We start from the raw sequence: 14,190 nt of genomic DNA on the forward strand, positions 1-14,190 counted from the left end.
TCACCGCTCAGACAGGACGTGAGGGAGGAAGCAGGTGACCTCACACAGGGTGGCCTGTGCGGTACAAAGGTCGTTGCTACGATGTCTGGCCACGCCTGAGTTGAGCTCACTCTCGCTGCGTTGTTAACCAGCTCTGTACGGTTCTCACGTTGCTGTGTTCTTCCTAGACTTAACACAGCGTATCAACAATGTCCTCCTTCACGGAGACACTATCGACAGGCCGTCTCTCTGTTTTAAGAATGTATGAACTGTTTATAACAGCACTTAGACCGGTTTATTGTTTCCTGGATGTCTTATGAAGAGGTTGATTGTGCAAGTCTATGAGTCACCCTGCCTAGGATTAAAAAGCACAAATATCCCTCCTGCGCTCACCAAGCAAACTCCTCCACCACTGGGAGAGCCCACTGACGCTTCAGCTGTCCGATGACACTGAGGGAGAAAGAATCCGTACGATAACAGTACTAACCAAATTACATTTAGCAATCTCATATTTCATCTCTCCCTTGAACACACAGACCTTAAGTTCACACACACGATAATTTATTGGAAAAACAAACAATGACTGTGACATAAGTAACACAAAGAAAACATATGTCATTGCATGGTTTACTGTATACACAACTCGTGACAGTTGCACAGAGTAGTAGGAAAAGAGATGTCATCTAAGCCAAGATACAGTGTGGTGTATCCAAGTATGTGCTTCCTGGTGTATCACCTGTTAGAGTGAACTCCAGGTAGCAAGGCAGGGTGGACCACATTCCAGAAAGATAAATAGAAACCAGGCAGAAAGACAGACATGCAGGTCGGAACATAGAGAGACATAAAGCTGACAGACAGGCAGGCAGGGACACAGTTAGACATAGCAGACAGACAGGCAGAAAACAGACAGACAGATACACAAGAGTGGTATCTGTGTCTGTCTGCATGCTATCTGTCAACCAGATCATGGAGGATGCTTGGAAACACCAAATAAAATACCTGAATGGAACAAACTAGCTAAACGAGTCTCTAATTTGCAAACACAGGAGAAGGCAGAGGCCTAATTCACCACCTGGCATTATGAGGCCTAAGTAGGTCAGACAGTTTGAAGGCAAAGAAGAGCAAAAGATAATGTAACGTGTCAAAAGGTGTTATGAAAACACAAAGCAAGCGTGTCTCAGGCTCAGTGAGTCAGGCCGCTAACACGAATGTCTGTATCGAATATCAGTCACATGATCTGAAACTGAAGACACAGGTATTTCCAGTCGACATTCCTCCACGCAGCACCCCCAGGCACCTGAATGCTAAAAGACTGTCCTGAGTCAGAGCCTGGAGGGGTTAGGTCTTGTTCCGGGTGTGTCACAGGTCAGGTGACCTCAGGACAGTTTCCTACTGCAGACCGTAACGGTCCAGGTTCTCTCTGAACACGGTGTCTCGGACGGCCTTGAAGACCACACGGATGTTCTCTGTGTCCGTGGCGCAGGTGAAGTGGTTGTACAGAGGCTGGTGCCGGCCCACATGCTGCTCCAAGTACATCTTCAGGATGAATTTCTTAGCGGCCTCGACATCCTGTCTCGGACCTAGCGGCGAAACGATCGTCATTGAAAAAAGTATTCCGACCATGTAATCTCAAAAATGAATCAACAGTGTTCTCTCCACGTAATCTATAATGTAATCTACAACGTTATCTATCGGGTCATCTATATATACGTTGTGATTCGTTCATTGCAGTTTCTGAGACCCTATAAAAAACATATCACAGGTTGCTACTGTTACGGATATGGTTTTAATTAACCTGACCAGTAAAATAAACATTGGAAAACAGATTGAAAGTAAACCCCAATGTGCACGTGACACCAATGACAAGTCGACTCAGTTTAGTGATCTCTGACCTGGGAACCCGGAGAAGTAATCTCCTAGATGGGAGTGGGCGATCTTCTCCTGTAGGAGATCCACCTTGTTGAGGAAGAGGATGATGGAAGATTCCTGAAACCAGGGGTAGGTGACGATGGTCTTGAACAGCGCCAAGCTCTCCTCTAGACGGTTCTGGAACAAACCAACGCAACTATAATTATCATCCTGTATTTTCTATCAGGAAGAGACATACGGAATATGTCTGTGTTTACTTCCTCTGTATGGGTTAACCTATTCGTTTGGTTGTGTTTTTCCAGGTAAGACGCGAATCAATCAAAGTCACCTCACCCAGCTCAAATACCGATCGATTTTAGGCACTCACCACATTGGTCTCCTCGTAGAGAACCTGGTCGTACTCGCTCAGAGCCACCAAGAAGATGATGGAGGTCACATTTTCGAAACAGTGAATCCACTTCCTCCTCTCGGACCTCTGACCCCCCACATCCACCATCCTGCTCAAAACAACACGGGATCAGGGAACAAACATGGCTGCCAGAACAGTGCTGACCCTTTTGGTTCTTTTCTTTCCTTTTACATGTTCTACATTTCCCAAATATCCATGTCATGTTTCCCAGGGTGAAAGGTCATGACTGGGGACAAAGAAGTCAGGCCACACACCTAAAGAAAACGGTCTTGAGGTCGAATAGGTACTCGATGATGCCCGTGGTCGGCACCCGAACCCTTAGAATGTCCTGCTGGGTGGGGATGTACGTGGGTGCAGCGATTCTGTCCAGATCACTCATGTAACTGAGGTTAAACACACACACACACACACACACACACACAGAGACAAATCAAACACCTGGAGGAGAATGTTCTGTTTTTCTAGACTTAATAGAAGGTCTGAAAGCTAAGTCAACAAATCACACGGACGTCTCAATATATTTGGCAAGAACAAGCTGTGATTGGTTGGAAACATTACACTGGAAGGATCTTACTATTTGGCAGAGTCAGACAGCTGGAACTCCCGTCTGCGTTCGTAGCATCTCTGTGTGCCGTGATCGCTCCACACTCTCTTAATGGAGTCCACATGCCAGGGTTCCAGCCTGTCAACAATATCTGGCTCGACCTGGCTCAATTTCTCTGCATGGCCCTGTGGTAAAAAAGCAAAGCAAATTCACCCAACCCAAGGCTGACTTGCAAGCAAAAACACAGACAGCCCTAACTGCCATTTGGGAAATGGTATTGTGTTTTCTTTGAGTTATGAATAAATCAATCATTTGAACTCTTGACCCTTGTTGAAGGAGATTATACAGGATTTATTCGCTGCTTACAATGTTCTGGCTGTCTATGTAGTCAATCTGCAGTGTCCTCGTGGCATTGATGAGGGCCTGGATGGCTATGAAGATGTTCTGGTAGACCAACTTGGTGAAGCTCATCCTGTCTGTCTCATTATAGCCAGAGCCATGGATGATCCTCATCTGCTTGATGAAAGTGCTCTTCCCGCTTTCTCCAGTCCCTGGGTGAGGAGATGAATGAGGAAAGAGGCATGAAAATGAGAGGAAGATCAAAAGGATGCCAGAAATAGGATGACTGCGACACACAAAATCAGACAAACATCAATCAGTTTCTTTCCACGGTAAGCTTTTCAGCCAAACAAAACTGATGCCATCTTAAAAATAGCACGGTGTGTGTGTACACGCGCACGTTTGCATGCATTTGACAGCCCAGCATGCGTCTTTGAGTGTGTTGATGTGTTTGCGTGCACTTTGCATGTGTGTGTGCATGTATAAGTGCATGTGTGTATATTCACACACATGCACTTGGTTTGTATTGTGTTAAAATGTGTTCCATATGGATGCCTAACATTCTGTCCTGTTAAACATTACAATGACCTTTACGGGCATGGACGCTAGAAAAACAGGTCGTTCACAAAAGTTGAAGGTAGGTTTGACCTTTTCACAATGTCCCATGGGAGATGTTCTTACAATAACCCACCAACAACGATCAATGCTTTTCATTACGAACAAGCACTGTAACAGACATTTCATTTCAGATGTGTCATCTAGTCACAGTGAGGCAAGAGAACAGTCCCCTGATTTTCTTGGGACTAGAACGACGAACATACCTTCACCTTAAATATTGACAATAGGCCCATTCATATTAGGCTTGGTTTGACTTGGCTAAGGCCCAGTAGCTGGTCGAGGTACAGCTCCATTTTCAACTGGTTCAACAGGTATTAATCTAATTTGAAGAGAATTCGATTTTAGTGACTCATTAAGGCCAGACACTCTTTCTAGGAAAATAATCAATGAATATAACACAAAAACACTTCATGAAACCCCCACCTGGCAACGAACCTATGAGCTTCAAGAGGTGACAGATATCTATAACAGGGTGGCTAGTAAGAAGCATATTTAAAACAATTACCAGAGTGAATAGTTTACACAATTTGTTTACACAATTTACACATTGGTTTACACAATTTACACATTGGTTTACACAATTTACACATTGGTTTACACAATTTACGCAGTCCAAAAGGGTTAATGGCCATATGCCAACTCCCTGTGAAGGCCAATGGGGTTTCGGTTAATCTATGTCAGGAATTACAATACAGATAGGCCAACACCCTTTCATCCAGCATTAATGTTAATCAAATTAGTAGAAATAATTGTCATATGAAACTGTTTTACATCATACTAACCTACAAACGTAAGAAGTAGCTTAAACTGCCAGAAATTCCAACAACATTCAAAATCTCAAACTCAGTGAGAATTAACATCATTTAGTCAGAATTTGTTTTCTTAGTTTTTCTCGGTGTCTTGTTTTATTTGTTTAAAATGTTTTGGGAGATTATATCCGTTATTTTCCGAGTCAAATTTTTCGCAATCCCTCATTCTTTTGTTATTTAAGCAGTGGTCCGTTCTGAATGATGCTTACCAAGAAGAAGTAATTTCAGCTCCCGATGAGACTTCTTTTTGTCAAAACGAAGTTGCTTCTCAATCTCCCGGTGAATTCTTTGCCGCTCGCTTTCATCCGCAGACAAACAGCACTCCCCCATATTTATCAAGACTTCTCAACAACTTAAAACACAAACTTCTGTGTTGAAGCCAGCGGGGTTGAAGAGAATCAGAAAGGTAATGATTTATATCTGACCTTGGCAGAACAGAACAGCTCCTTAAACCGCGCAGGTCAGTAATCACTTTTAAAAGCCATTCTTCCTTGTAGATCTGCATTGCATTATACATTCCTATAGATCATGTGGGACAAAAGTAGTTGGCCTGCCAGATACAAGCCCAACATTGTTATCCTAGACTGCTGGTTGGCTGGCCATTAAAAGTCAGTTTGCAACCCCACCCACAAACACTACACCTACACCTGTACCAGATATGCTCTATGCCGTACACCATAAAGTCATTTATCAGACTCCATGTCAATCTGTGTCAATACATGCTCTGTTTCTCACACAATACAATCACCGCGCGTGGGTGAACTGGACTTTTGAACTGGATAACTCTAGCACGTGTCTCTCCCGGACACAAAATTGTCGATTCCATCTGTAGGGATAGTTTTCCATTTGCAGGCCTTTGAAGGTTATACATAGCTTATAGCTGAAATAAATACATTGTCACATTTTTAAAGAAGAAGCCGAGAAGAAATCCTGCCATTTGGGAATATTTATTTCATCAAAACATGGTCCAGACAAGGAACGACAGTTTGACAAATGTAAAATATAGCCTTTCATTCACTTAAGAACACATTCATAGCAACTTACTTTTTCATATGAAGTGGTAGTGTGAAGATAGACTATTTCTGGACGTATAGTGATTCGTTTTCATTAATATGAAATGAAATATTATGCCATTAGTTGTACCCATTAAAAAAGTACAAAAGAGTGCAAGAATTGAAAGCCTGTGTGCAGAACAGAGAAGGTGGCTGAATGGTGGAATAGATCAAATTATTTGAGGTTTGTTTGATTCATATGAGTTTATACTTCTGAGACGTCCAAATTATGCTTGAGACCGGTTTTGCCCCCAGAGTTTTCTTTATCAGCATGTAATTTACAAACACTGTCATCTTTACAAAACTGTGACACACTGAGAAGCATTTAGGGTTATTACTGTGACATCAGCTATTTACAAAGTGCAAGGAGGTATATTTAAAATGAGGACATTTATCAGCCCTTTTCACATAATTATCTTCAATACCAGAGGATGACAGATAATGCTGGTTCTGATTGTCCCTGAACAGTACCCTTAGTTTGCCGAAACAGCACAGCACAGATCACAAAGCTAACTAAAACTTCAGGTGATCTGACTGAATGATAAGAATATTCTGGACAACAATAGCATTCTCTTAAACAACAATGAGTATGATTACGCAGCTTTTACATGGACATACTGTATAGCACTGATGACCAGCTAGTGTCACTGGTACCTTAATAGTCTCACAGCCGTCAAACATTCGGTATACTGGAATGTTGGTGTGCAATGTGGAACACATGGAACATACCGTAGAGTGGGTTACACTGAGGCCCTCAGATGATAGAGGTACATTTAATTTGGCAACACAAAACCCACGTACATAGGCCTACTGTACACATCAACTAACCCTAACAACTAAATGTGTTTTTTTTGTGCAAATAACACCTGCATGGAAGTGTAGGCCAACTAGAGTGTTTGTAGGTGATGAAAATGACGTTCTTTTCCTTCGACTCCTAATCATTTAAATACAAACAAAACTTCTTTCTTTTTTTTTTCATTAAACGTAGTTTCGATATAAAAAATAGACTATGAACGACTGACAAAAGTGAATCAAAGTGCTGCATAGCAGTTAACTAAGTCTCTTCTACAGGTTCTTCTCCAGAGAACAAGTGGGTGACCAGACCAAGATCTGGAACATGAAAACACTCTCAGTTCTGAACAGTGTTCCGATAAAACAAAAGAGGCTTTTCACAACTCTCTGCACCCGGAAACAAACACCACTAAGAAGAAGGCACAACTGTAAGGATCAGGACCAAAGTCAAAGATACTTAATTTCCAGGAAAAAAAGAAGAAAATAAATTACATGATAGATGTATTGGGAGTTCCAAATGCACTGAAAATCTCAGCCTTTTCAATGAAAAGGTCTACATGATACGTTTCCCATGGTAACTGCTGTTCTTAACCAGAGAAGTGAAGGTCGGTCTGGAGCGGACCCTGGGCTCTACTGAATCAGGATTGCATTGAGACAAGTGATATCACAGCAGCCAAACAAAGATCCCCAAAACAGGTTGAAAACGCCCATTACATAAGGTTGAAAGGTGTTTCGTAGCCAGGCAGTAAGATGTCTTTATAACAGGCGGAAAGAGTTCCACAACTCCGGATTTGAAACCAGGCAGTAAGATATCGTATAACCGGGTGGTAGGAAGTCTCAAACCAGGCGGTATGAGACGGTTAGACCAGGTTGTACTCTTTCAGGTTGAGCTGCAGGATGTAGTCCTTGACGGCAGCAAACACAAAGCGGATGTTCTCCGTATCCGTGGCGCAGGTGAAGTGAGAGTAGATGATCTTATCGCTGTCGGGGTTCAGGTCCACAAACATCTTTAGGATATAGTCCCTCCCTGCTAGGAGATCTCTCTGAGGACCTTGAACACAAGAGACCAAAGGATAAGCCCATTGTGTGGTGAACCAACCCTTTTTGAACCCATTTGACATTAGGGAATGAATACAACAGAAGCCCCGTCATTGCTTGTTAGGTACTGTTTGGCATGTAGGGAAGGTAGAGACAATCTCTTACCGTTGTACTCAGGGAAGTAGTCCACCAGATGAGAAAACATGATTTTCTCCTCCAGGAGGTCAATCTTGTTTAGAAAAAGGATGACAGAGGACTCCTTAAACCACTGGTAGGTTATTATTGTCCTGAACAACGCTTTGCTCTCCTCCATTCGATTCTGTGGGGAAATGTGTGTAAATATATAGACATACCGTAAAACATTTCATATGTGACAAGACACTTTATAATCAGTACATCTCCAATCCCACCAAGTAAATACCACTACAAAGTCAAGCGGATAAAGAATTGCTGTGTTTTGAATACTTTGCAGTGATTGTGCTATGCATGCTAATCCACCTGACCACTGAGTCACAATGAACAGTCTCTGCCTCCAGCTTTTACATGGTTCTGATAACAGTGACTGAAGGGCTCCCCCTGCTGGCTGGCAGGCTGTATTGACGCTAAAGCAGGTCGAGGTCCATCTGCCTTCCTAGTGAATAAGGCTGCGCTGAGATCAGCTGGGAGAGAGGGTGTGCGTGCGTCTCCATGGAGATCTGGGTCATCGCCACATAACAGTTTGAGGCTTGTTCATCGAGGGGAACAGGGGAACAATGTCTCCCTGTGTCCTTCAGACGGACCCATTCAACAATAGCTGATTAGTCCTCAATGGAGGATCCCCACATCAATTGGGTCAAATAATATTTGAAAGTACTGTCAAATACTTGGGTTCACTTGGTTGATGTGGAGCACCTCACAAATTCTCCAAGCACTTACAAACAGTGACTGCCGGCCAGTCTGTCCATCTGCGGTATTCTACAGTTAGGTCCATAAATATTTGGACATTGACACAATTTTCATCATTTTGGCTCTGTATACCACCACAATGGATTTGAAATGAAACAATCAAGATGTGCTTTAAGTGCAGACTTTCAGCTTTAATTTCAGGGTATTTACATCCAAATCAGGTGAACGGTGTAGGAATTACAACACATTTTATATGTGGCCCCCCCCTTTTTAAGGGACCAAAAATAATTGGACAAACTAACATAATCATAAATCTAATTGTCACTTTTAATACTTGGTTGCAAATCCTTTGCAATCAATGACAGCCTGAAGTCTGGAACCCATAGACATCACCAGACGCTGGGTTTCGTCCCTGGTGATGCTCTGCCAGGCCTCTACTGCAACTGTCTTCAGTTCCTGCTTGTTCTTGGGGCATTTTCCCTTCAGTTTTGTCTTTAGCAAGTGAAATGCATGCTCAATTGGATTTAGGTCAGGTGATTGACTTGGCCATTGCAGAACATTCCACTTCTTTGCCTTAAAAAACTCTTTGGCTGCTTTCGCAGTATGCTTCGGGTCATTGTCCATCTGCACTGTGAAGCGCCGTCCTATGAGTTCTGAAGCATTTGGCTCAATCTGAGCAGATAATATTGCCAGAAACACTTCAGAATTAATCCTACTGCTTTTGTCAGCAGTCACATCATCGATAAATACAAGGGAACCAGTTCCATTGGCAGCCATACATGCCCACGCCATAACACTACCTCCACCATGCTTCACTGATGAGGTGGTATGCTTTGGATCATGAGCAGTTCCTTCCCTTCTCCATACTCTTCTCTTCCCATCATTCTGGTACAAGTTGATCTTGGTCTCATCTGTCCATAGGATGTTGTTCCAGAACTGTACAGGCTCTTTTAGATGTTTTTTGGCAAACTCTAATCTGGTCTTCCTGTTTTTGAGACTCACCAATGGTTTACATCTTGTGGTGAACCCTCTGTATTTACTCTGGTGAAGTCTTCTCTTAATTTTTGACTTTGACACAGATACGCCTACCTCCTGGAGAGTGTTCTTGATCTGGCCAACTGTTGTGAAGGGGTTTTTCTTCACCAGGGAAAGAATTCTTCTGTCATCCACCACAGTTGTTTTCCGTGGTCTTCCGGGTCTTTTGGTGTTGCTGAGCTCACCAGTGCATTCTTTCTTTTTAAGAATGTACCAAACAGTTGATTTGGCCACACCTAATGTTTTTGCTATCTCTCTGATAGGTTTGTTTTGATTTGATTTCAGCCTAACGATGGCTTGCTTCACTGATGGTGACAGCTCTTTGGACTTCATATTGAGAGTTGACAGCAACAGATTCCAAACACAAATACCATACTTGAAATGAACTCTCTTTTATCTGCTCCTTGTCAATGAAATAACGAACTCCCATGAGGGAATAACATACACCTGGCCATGGAACAGCTGAGCAGCCAATTGTCCAATTACTTTTGGTCCCTTAAAAAGGGGGGGGCCACATATAAAATGTATTGTAATTCCTACACCGTTCACCTGATTTGGATGTAAATACCCTGAAATTAAAGCTGAAAGTCTGCACTTAAAGCACATCTTGATTGTTTCATTTCAAATCCATTGTGGTGGTATACAGAGCCAAAATGATGAAAATTGTGTCAATGTCCAAATATTTATGGACCTAACTGTATATAGTACTCTATTGTAGTTCGTTGTGCACAAGAACACTGCAGTGCCGGGCTTACCTCGTTGTCAGACTCCACTAGGACCTGGTCGTACTCGCTCAGTGCCACCAGGAACATGATGGAGGTGACTTTCTCAAAGCAGTGGATCCACTTCCTCCTCTCTGACCTCTGACCCCCCACATCCACCATCCTGAAACCCCAGTGACAAGAAGGGTTAAGGTGGGGGCCCCCCCCCCAAAAAAAAAATATATAAGAAATATTCATACACTAAAAAAGGGACACAATGATCTCCTTCATAACATTGATATTAGACTACGCATGCATTCAGAAGCGAGGAGAGAACATCAATATTTGCACTGCGATGGGTTTCCCAGGTAGCAGTCTTGTTCCTAGACTCATCTGAGTTTGTTTCCTGAGAACAGATTACAGTTCATCTGAATCCACGAAGCTTCCTCGACGCGGATTAGAATTCGTCTGAAGCGGCGAAGCGGCTTCGCCGACAAACGAGGACTACATTTACATTTGTGTTTCAGTGGCTGGCTGACAACATGCCACAGCAGACAGAGAGAGTAAGTGGTTAGGTGTGAACCCCAGGGCCCTACCTGAAGACCACGCTCTGCAGGTCAAAGGGGTACTCCAAGATGCCGGTGGTGGGCACACGCACCCGCAGGATGTCCTGCTGGGTGGGCACGTAGGTGGACTCAGAAATGCGGGCGAGTGCGTTCAGATAGCTAGGAGTGGGCAGGAGGGACAGTAAGGGAGAGAGGGAGGAGAGAGAGAGAGAGAGAGAGAGAGAGATTATCATGCTTAAAACTGCTCTTCTGCTCAGTATAACACAGTCAAATGGCTAAAGTCAAGAGGTAGGCCTACAGTGTTCACCTGATGCCCAACATTTAATCAATCTGGATTAATCTGCCGGAGTGTTATTATTCAATGGAACTGGCATCGGGCATGGCGGAAACGTATTTGTCAGAGAGTCTGATGTATACGTAGTATTGAGCTGGTAATAGGTCTCTGTAAATACCACTCTGCAAGGTCAATTGCTGGAAAAGGTGTCTCCATTTATTCTCACAGTGGTTTAATGGTCTAATAGCTGGTGTAGGGTCATATGTGTTTTCATTATATAGCTGGGCTACTCTGGTATTGGTGTCTGTGTTTACTTACTATTTTGCAGAGTCTGAGAGCTGGTACTCTCTCTTCCGGTCGTAGCATTCCTGGATGCCTGGGTCACTCCACAGACTCTTGATGGCTTCTACATAGCAGCTAGCGAACGTGGTGACCTTCTCCACGTCCACCTCCTTGACGGTGCTAGCGTGAGCCTGGCATTGGTGAGGAGAGGGGAAGAGAAGGGAGGCATGGGACCATGCTTGAGAATGATTTGACAGCCTTTTTAGTCATTGCTCCGACTATGAAAGGGGTCAAAGGGCAGTTTGGGGGGGGGGGGGGGTTGGCATGGCTTCTGGAATCTGAATCGGTGTTGGCCGCACATTGCAGTGAGGCAGGGAATTTGCATGATTAATGCGCTGGTTTTAAAGGATAGACGGACAGATGATTAACATAAGTGATTCTTGTTCTCTCCCTCTGTCTGTGCATCTCTCTTTCTCTACGCTCTCTGTCCCAGGAGCTGCCCTACTTTGTGCCGACAGGGCAAACCCCATGTGTACTTTTCACAAGTCTGCCTTTCCACCCTTCTCTGTAAGTAATGACATCACCTGTCAACTGCCAGGATGAAAGTAAACAAAAGTTGCAGATATCACAATGACATCATCCCACCCCTCACTTGAGGCCCCTGTGCCACAGAGGAAAGCCTAGGTACACATTTGTATCTTTCAAACAAGAACTACACCAAGCTACACGCAGCTATTGTTAACTAAACCCTGTTTGCAATATAGCTAGATTACAAGTTTTCTCCTTGGCTTTTTCTTTCTTTACAGAGACCAGGCCACATATCTGAAAGTTTTACATGAGAGACTGGTGAATCTGACAAGAAGATTGTAAGGCACAAAATGGACGCTGCTGATCAGCTACTGGAGGCAAACATGTCGTGATTCAAACGTGACATTTCAGCTGCATCTTTATCTGGGTAACCGACAGCCCATCCAACCTAGATGGAACACAATCTGGGCTATCTGTAGCAGAGAGGGTGTGTGTGTTTAGCGAGAGAGCATGAACAGGTGTTACCTTGTTGTGTTCGTACTTGTAAGGGATTTTTAGCGTTTCCATTGCGTGGATCATGGACTGCATGGCAGTGAAGATGTTCTGGTAGACCAGCCTGGTGTAGCTCCTCTTGTCCTCTTCTGAGTAACCTGAACCATGGATGATCCTCATCTGCTTGATGAACGTGCTCTTCCCGCTCTCTCCGGTTCCTGGGCAAGGACGATAAGAAGAACAATCAACACCCCCAGTTGAACCAGAACCCGAACCCTCCCAGTGCTGCGGTTGACTACAGCCCTAGGGTCGAAGTACAGCTCTTGTGGTGTTGGATATGGGCAGATAGAAAGGATCCCTTACTTTGGAACCCAAGTGGTCAGTGAACCATACAGCTAGTCCGAGTCAATTATTTCTTAGAAAAGTTAGCCTGTGGCTATTAAATGACCTGTAAGGGATGCAATGGGAATGCTTCTTTGGTCAACACATTTGTACACCTTGTTGTGTATACATAAAGTTTCGTTTCATTGTAATTAATTAATTACAAATTAATTAAAAATTCACATTAAAATGATAATAAACAAGTTGTGTGTGTGTGTGCGTGTATGTTAATAGCAGTGGGGAAGTAGTCTTCAATCATGTCTGGATTCGCAGTTCGGTGTTCTATATTATCACATTGCGAGTTCGTTCATCATTCATTCGTTCATTCATAGAATAGCTCATCACTCGTGCGTAAAAACGGTCCAAATGCAGGCAAAACTATCGAAATATTGGGTGAGCCCCTGAGGTTAGTTTACCGAGAAGAAGCAGCTTGAACTCCCGGCGATTGTCTTTCTTGTCCCGCCTGAGCTGCCTCTCGATCTCGTCGTTGATCCTTCGTGCCTCCTTCGCCTCTTCGCTGAGGCAGCAGGCCCCTACAGCACCCAAAGTCATGGCTCCTTAAAAAACTATTGGAGTGAGGAGGGTTGGCCTATAACCTATAATGGAGAAAAACGAAACGATACTATGGTTAGGAGTGTTTTTTGGGCAAAGTAGAGAATGATAGTTTGGGGAGTTTACCCATTCGCTCCACTTAAAACATAAAAAAAAAACTCGCATAGACACGCAAATAAATTGTTAAGATAGCAAATGAAAGCTCCCTAAAAGAGCAAAGCTTATGTATGCGAATTGATTAGCTTTTCCTTGGATTCACCGCAAGATATGGCCAACCCACCAGTAGGCTACACATACCAGGAAGCAATTACCTTTTTTCTATTCACCCAAGTTGTCTTACTATTTTAAGTCAGCAGACGGCCTGTAAACAAACGTTTGTAAATGTCATATGCTATAGCAAACCTTTATCCCGACAGTTGAACTCCGGGCGTGGTGAGGCTGAATATGGCGGATCTTTTTTTTTCTTCTTTTTATTTTTTACTCCATATCGCTACAAAATAAAGCAAAACAATGTGTTCTCGAGAGTAAGACCGAGGATGTCCATGGTGTTGGCACAGCCGGGCTGCTTTACTTATTTCCTGAATGTGTCATGGCTTAACTTGTCTAACCCTCTCCCGTGCCCACTTTCGTTTGTCCCATCAGTAATTTCATTAGCCTACGTCCAGAGCCTTCCCCTCCCGAGCCGATCCCGAACCATGTGACGTTCAGAACCGTGGAGGGGTGTGTTCAGACTGGAAGCACTCGTTAGACATGTCCATCCGATTGTACATCATAACATTGCAACAAATTTCCTTTGACAAACAGACAATAGACCATAATCGACCGAGGACATCTGAATGGATATTAGTGCTTAAGAACAAATATGTATACAAACATAATGGACATCATTTAGAGACGCGGTGTTTAAATTAAAAACTGTTAGCGGAGTTGGTGACGATGGTGCATGATTGTAGCACACGATGTGACAATGATGTGTAAATTCTGTGTGATTATCTGAACTTTTTACACACTTCGCCCAAGTTATTAATATATTGTGGAGACAATA

The 14,190-nt window shown here is 43.4% G+C and overlaps 3 protein-coding genes across 5 annotated transcripts in view; all 3 read right to left on the reverse strand.

Moving 5' to 3' along the window:
• The window catches only part of prune2 (prune homolog 2 with BCH domain), an 8,634-nt gene extending 8,462 nt beyond the window's left edge, over positions 1-172 (reverse strand). The window contains exon 1 of the mRNA XM_062478512.1: positions 1-172. This exon is cut by the window's left edge and continues 19 nt beyond it. The gene's annotated coding sequence lies outside the window, so the exon portion shown is untranslated.
• LOC134033356 (guanine nucleotide-binding protein subunit alpha-14-like) overlaps positions 1-5,135 on the reverse strand; it is a 42,138-nt gene extending 37,003 nt beyond the window's left edge. Inside the window, exons 1-7 of one of the 3 annotated variants that reach the window (XR_009932115.1) lie at positions 4,777-5,135; positions 3,168-3,352; positions 2,832-2,986; positions 2,512-2,640; positions 2,216-2,345; positions 1,872-2,025; positions 860-1,559 (exon numbers count right to left, since the gene is read on the reverse strand). Coding sequence is in view for 2 of the 3 variants with exons in the window: in XM_062477474.1 (XP_062333458.1) it covers positions 1,369-1,559; positions 1,872-2,025; positions 2,216-2,345; positions 2,512-2,640; positions 2,832-2,986; positions 3,168-3,352; positions 4,777-4,897 (1,065 nt within the window). In the remaining variant the exon portion in view is untranslated. Of the gene's footprint in view, positions 1-518; positions 1,560-1,871; positions 2,026-2,215; positions 2,346-2,511; positions 2,641-2,831; positions 2,987-3,167; positions 3,353-4,776 lie in introns of those variants that run through there. The other 2 variants (XM_062477475.1, XM_062477474.1) reach the window with 2 other exon arrangements.
• A 363-nt stretch (positions 5,136-5,498) lies between these two features.
• Positions 5,499-13,830, reverse strand: LOC134033451 (guanine nucleotide-binding protein G(q) subunit alpha-like). The gene is made up of 8 exons (XM_062477612.1): positions 13,548-13,830; positions 13,010-13,189; positions 12,246-12,430; positions 11,229-11,383; positions 10,667-10,795; positions 10,125-10,254; positions 7,615-7,768; positions 5,499-7,462 (listed from the first exon to the last, which is right to left on the reverse strand). Exons 2-8 carry the CDS (start codon positions 13,143-13,145, stop codon positions 7,272-7,274), a joined length of 1,080 nt encoding a protein of 359 aa, XP_062333596.1. The 5' UTR covers positions 13,146-13,189; positions 13,548-13,830; the 3' UTR covers positions 5,499-7,271.
• Positions 13,831-14,190: the final 360 nt, after the last annotated feature.

Source organism: Osmerus eperlanus, chromosome 14 (assembly GCF_963692335.1).
Source record: "Osmerus eperlanus chromosome 14, fOsmEpe2.1, whole genome shotgun sequence".
Lineage (NCBI taxonomy): Eukaryota > Metazoa > Chordata > Actinopteri > Osmeriformes > Osmeridae > Osmerus > Osmerus eperlanus.

Coding starts and splice junctions, on each gene's coding strand:
- LOC134033451 (XM_062477612.1), bottom strand. CDS start 13,145: ATGACTTTGGGTGCTGTAGGGGCCTGCTGCCTCAGCGAAGAGGCGAAG. Junction 11,384..12,245: donor ACAAGTACGAACACAACAAG/GTAACACCTGTT, acceptor CACCAATGCCAG/GCTCACGCTAGCACCGTCAA. Junction 7,463..7,614: donor CTACTTCCCTGAGTACAACG/GTAAGAGATTGT, acceptor CTTGTGTTCAAG/GTCCTCAGAGAGATCTCCTA.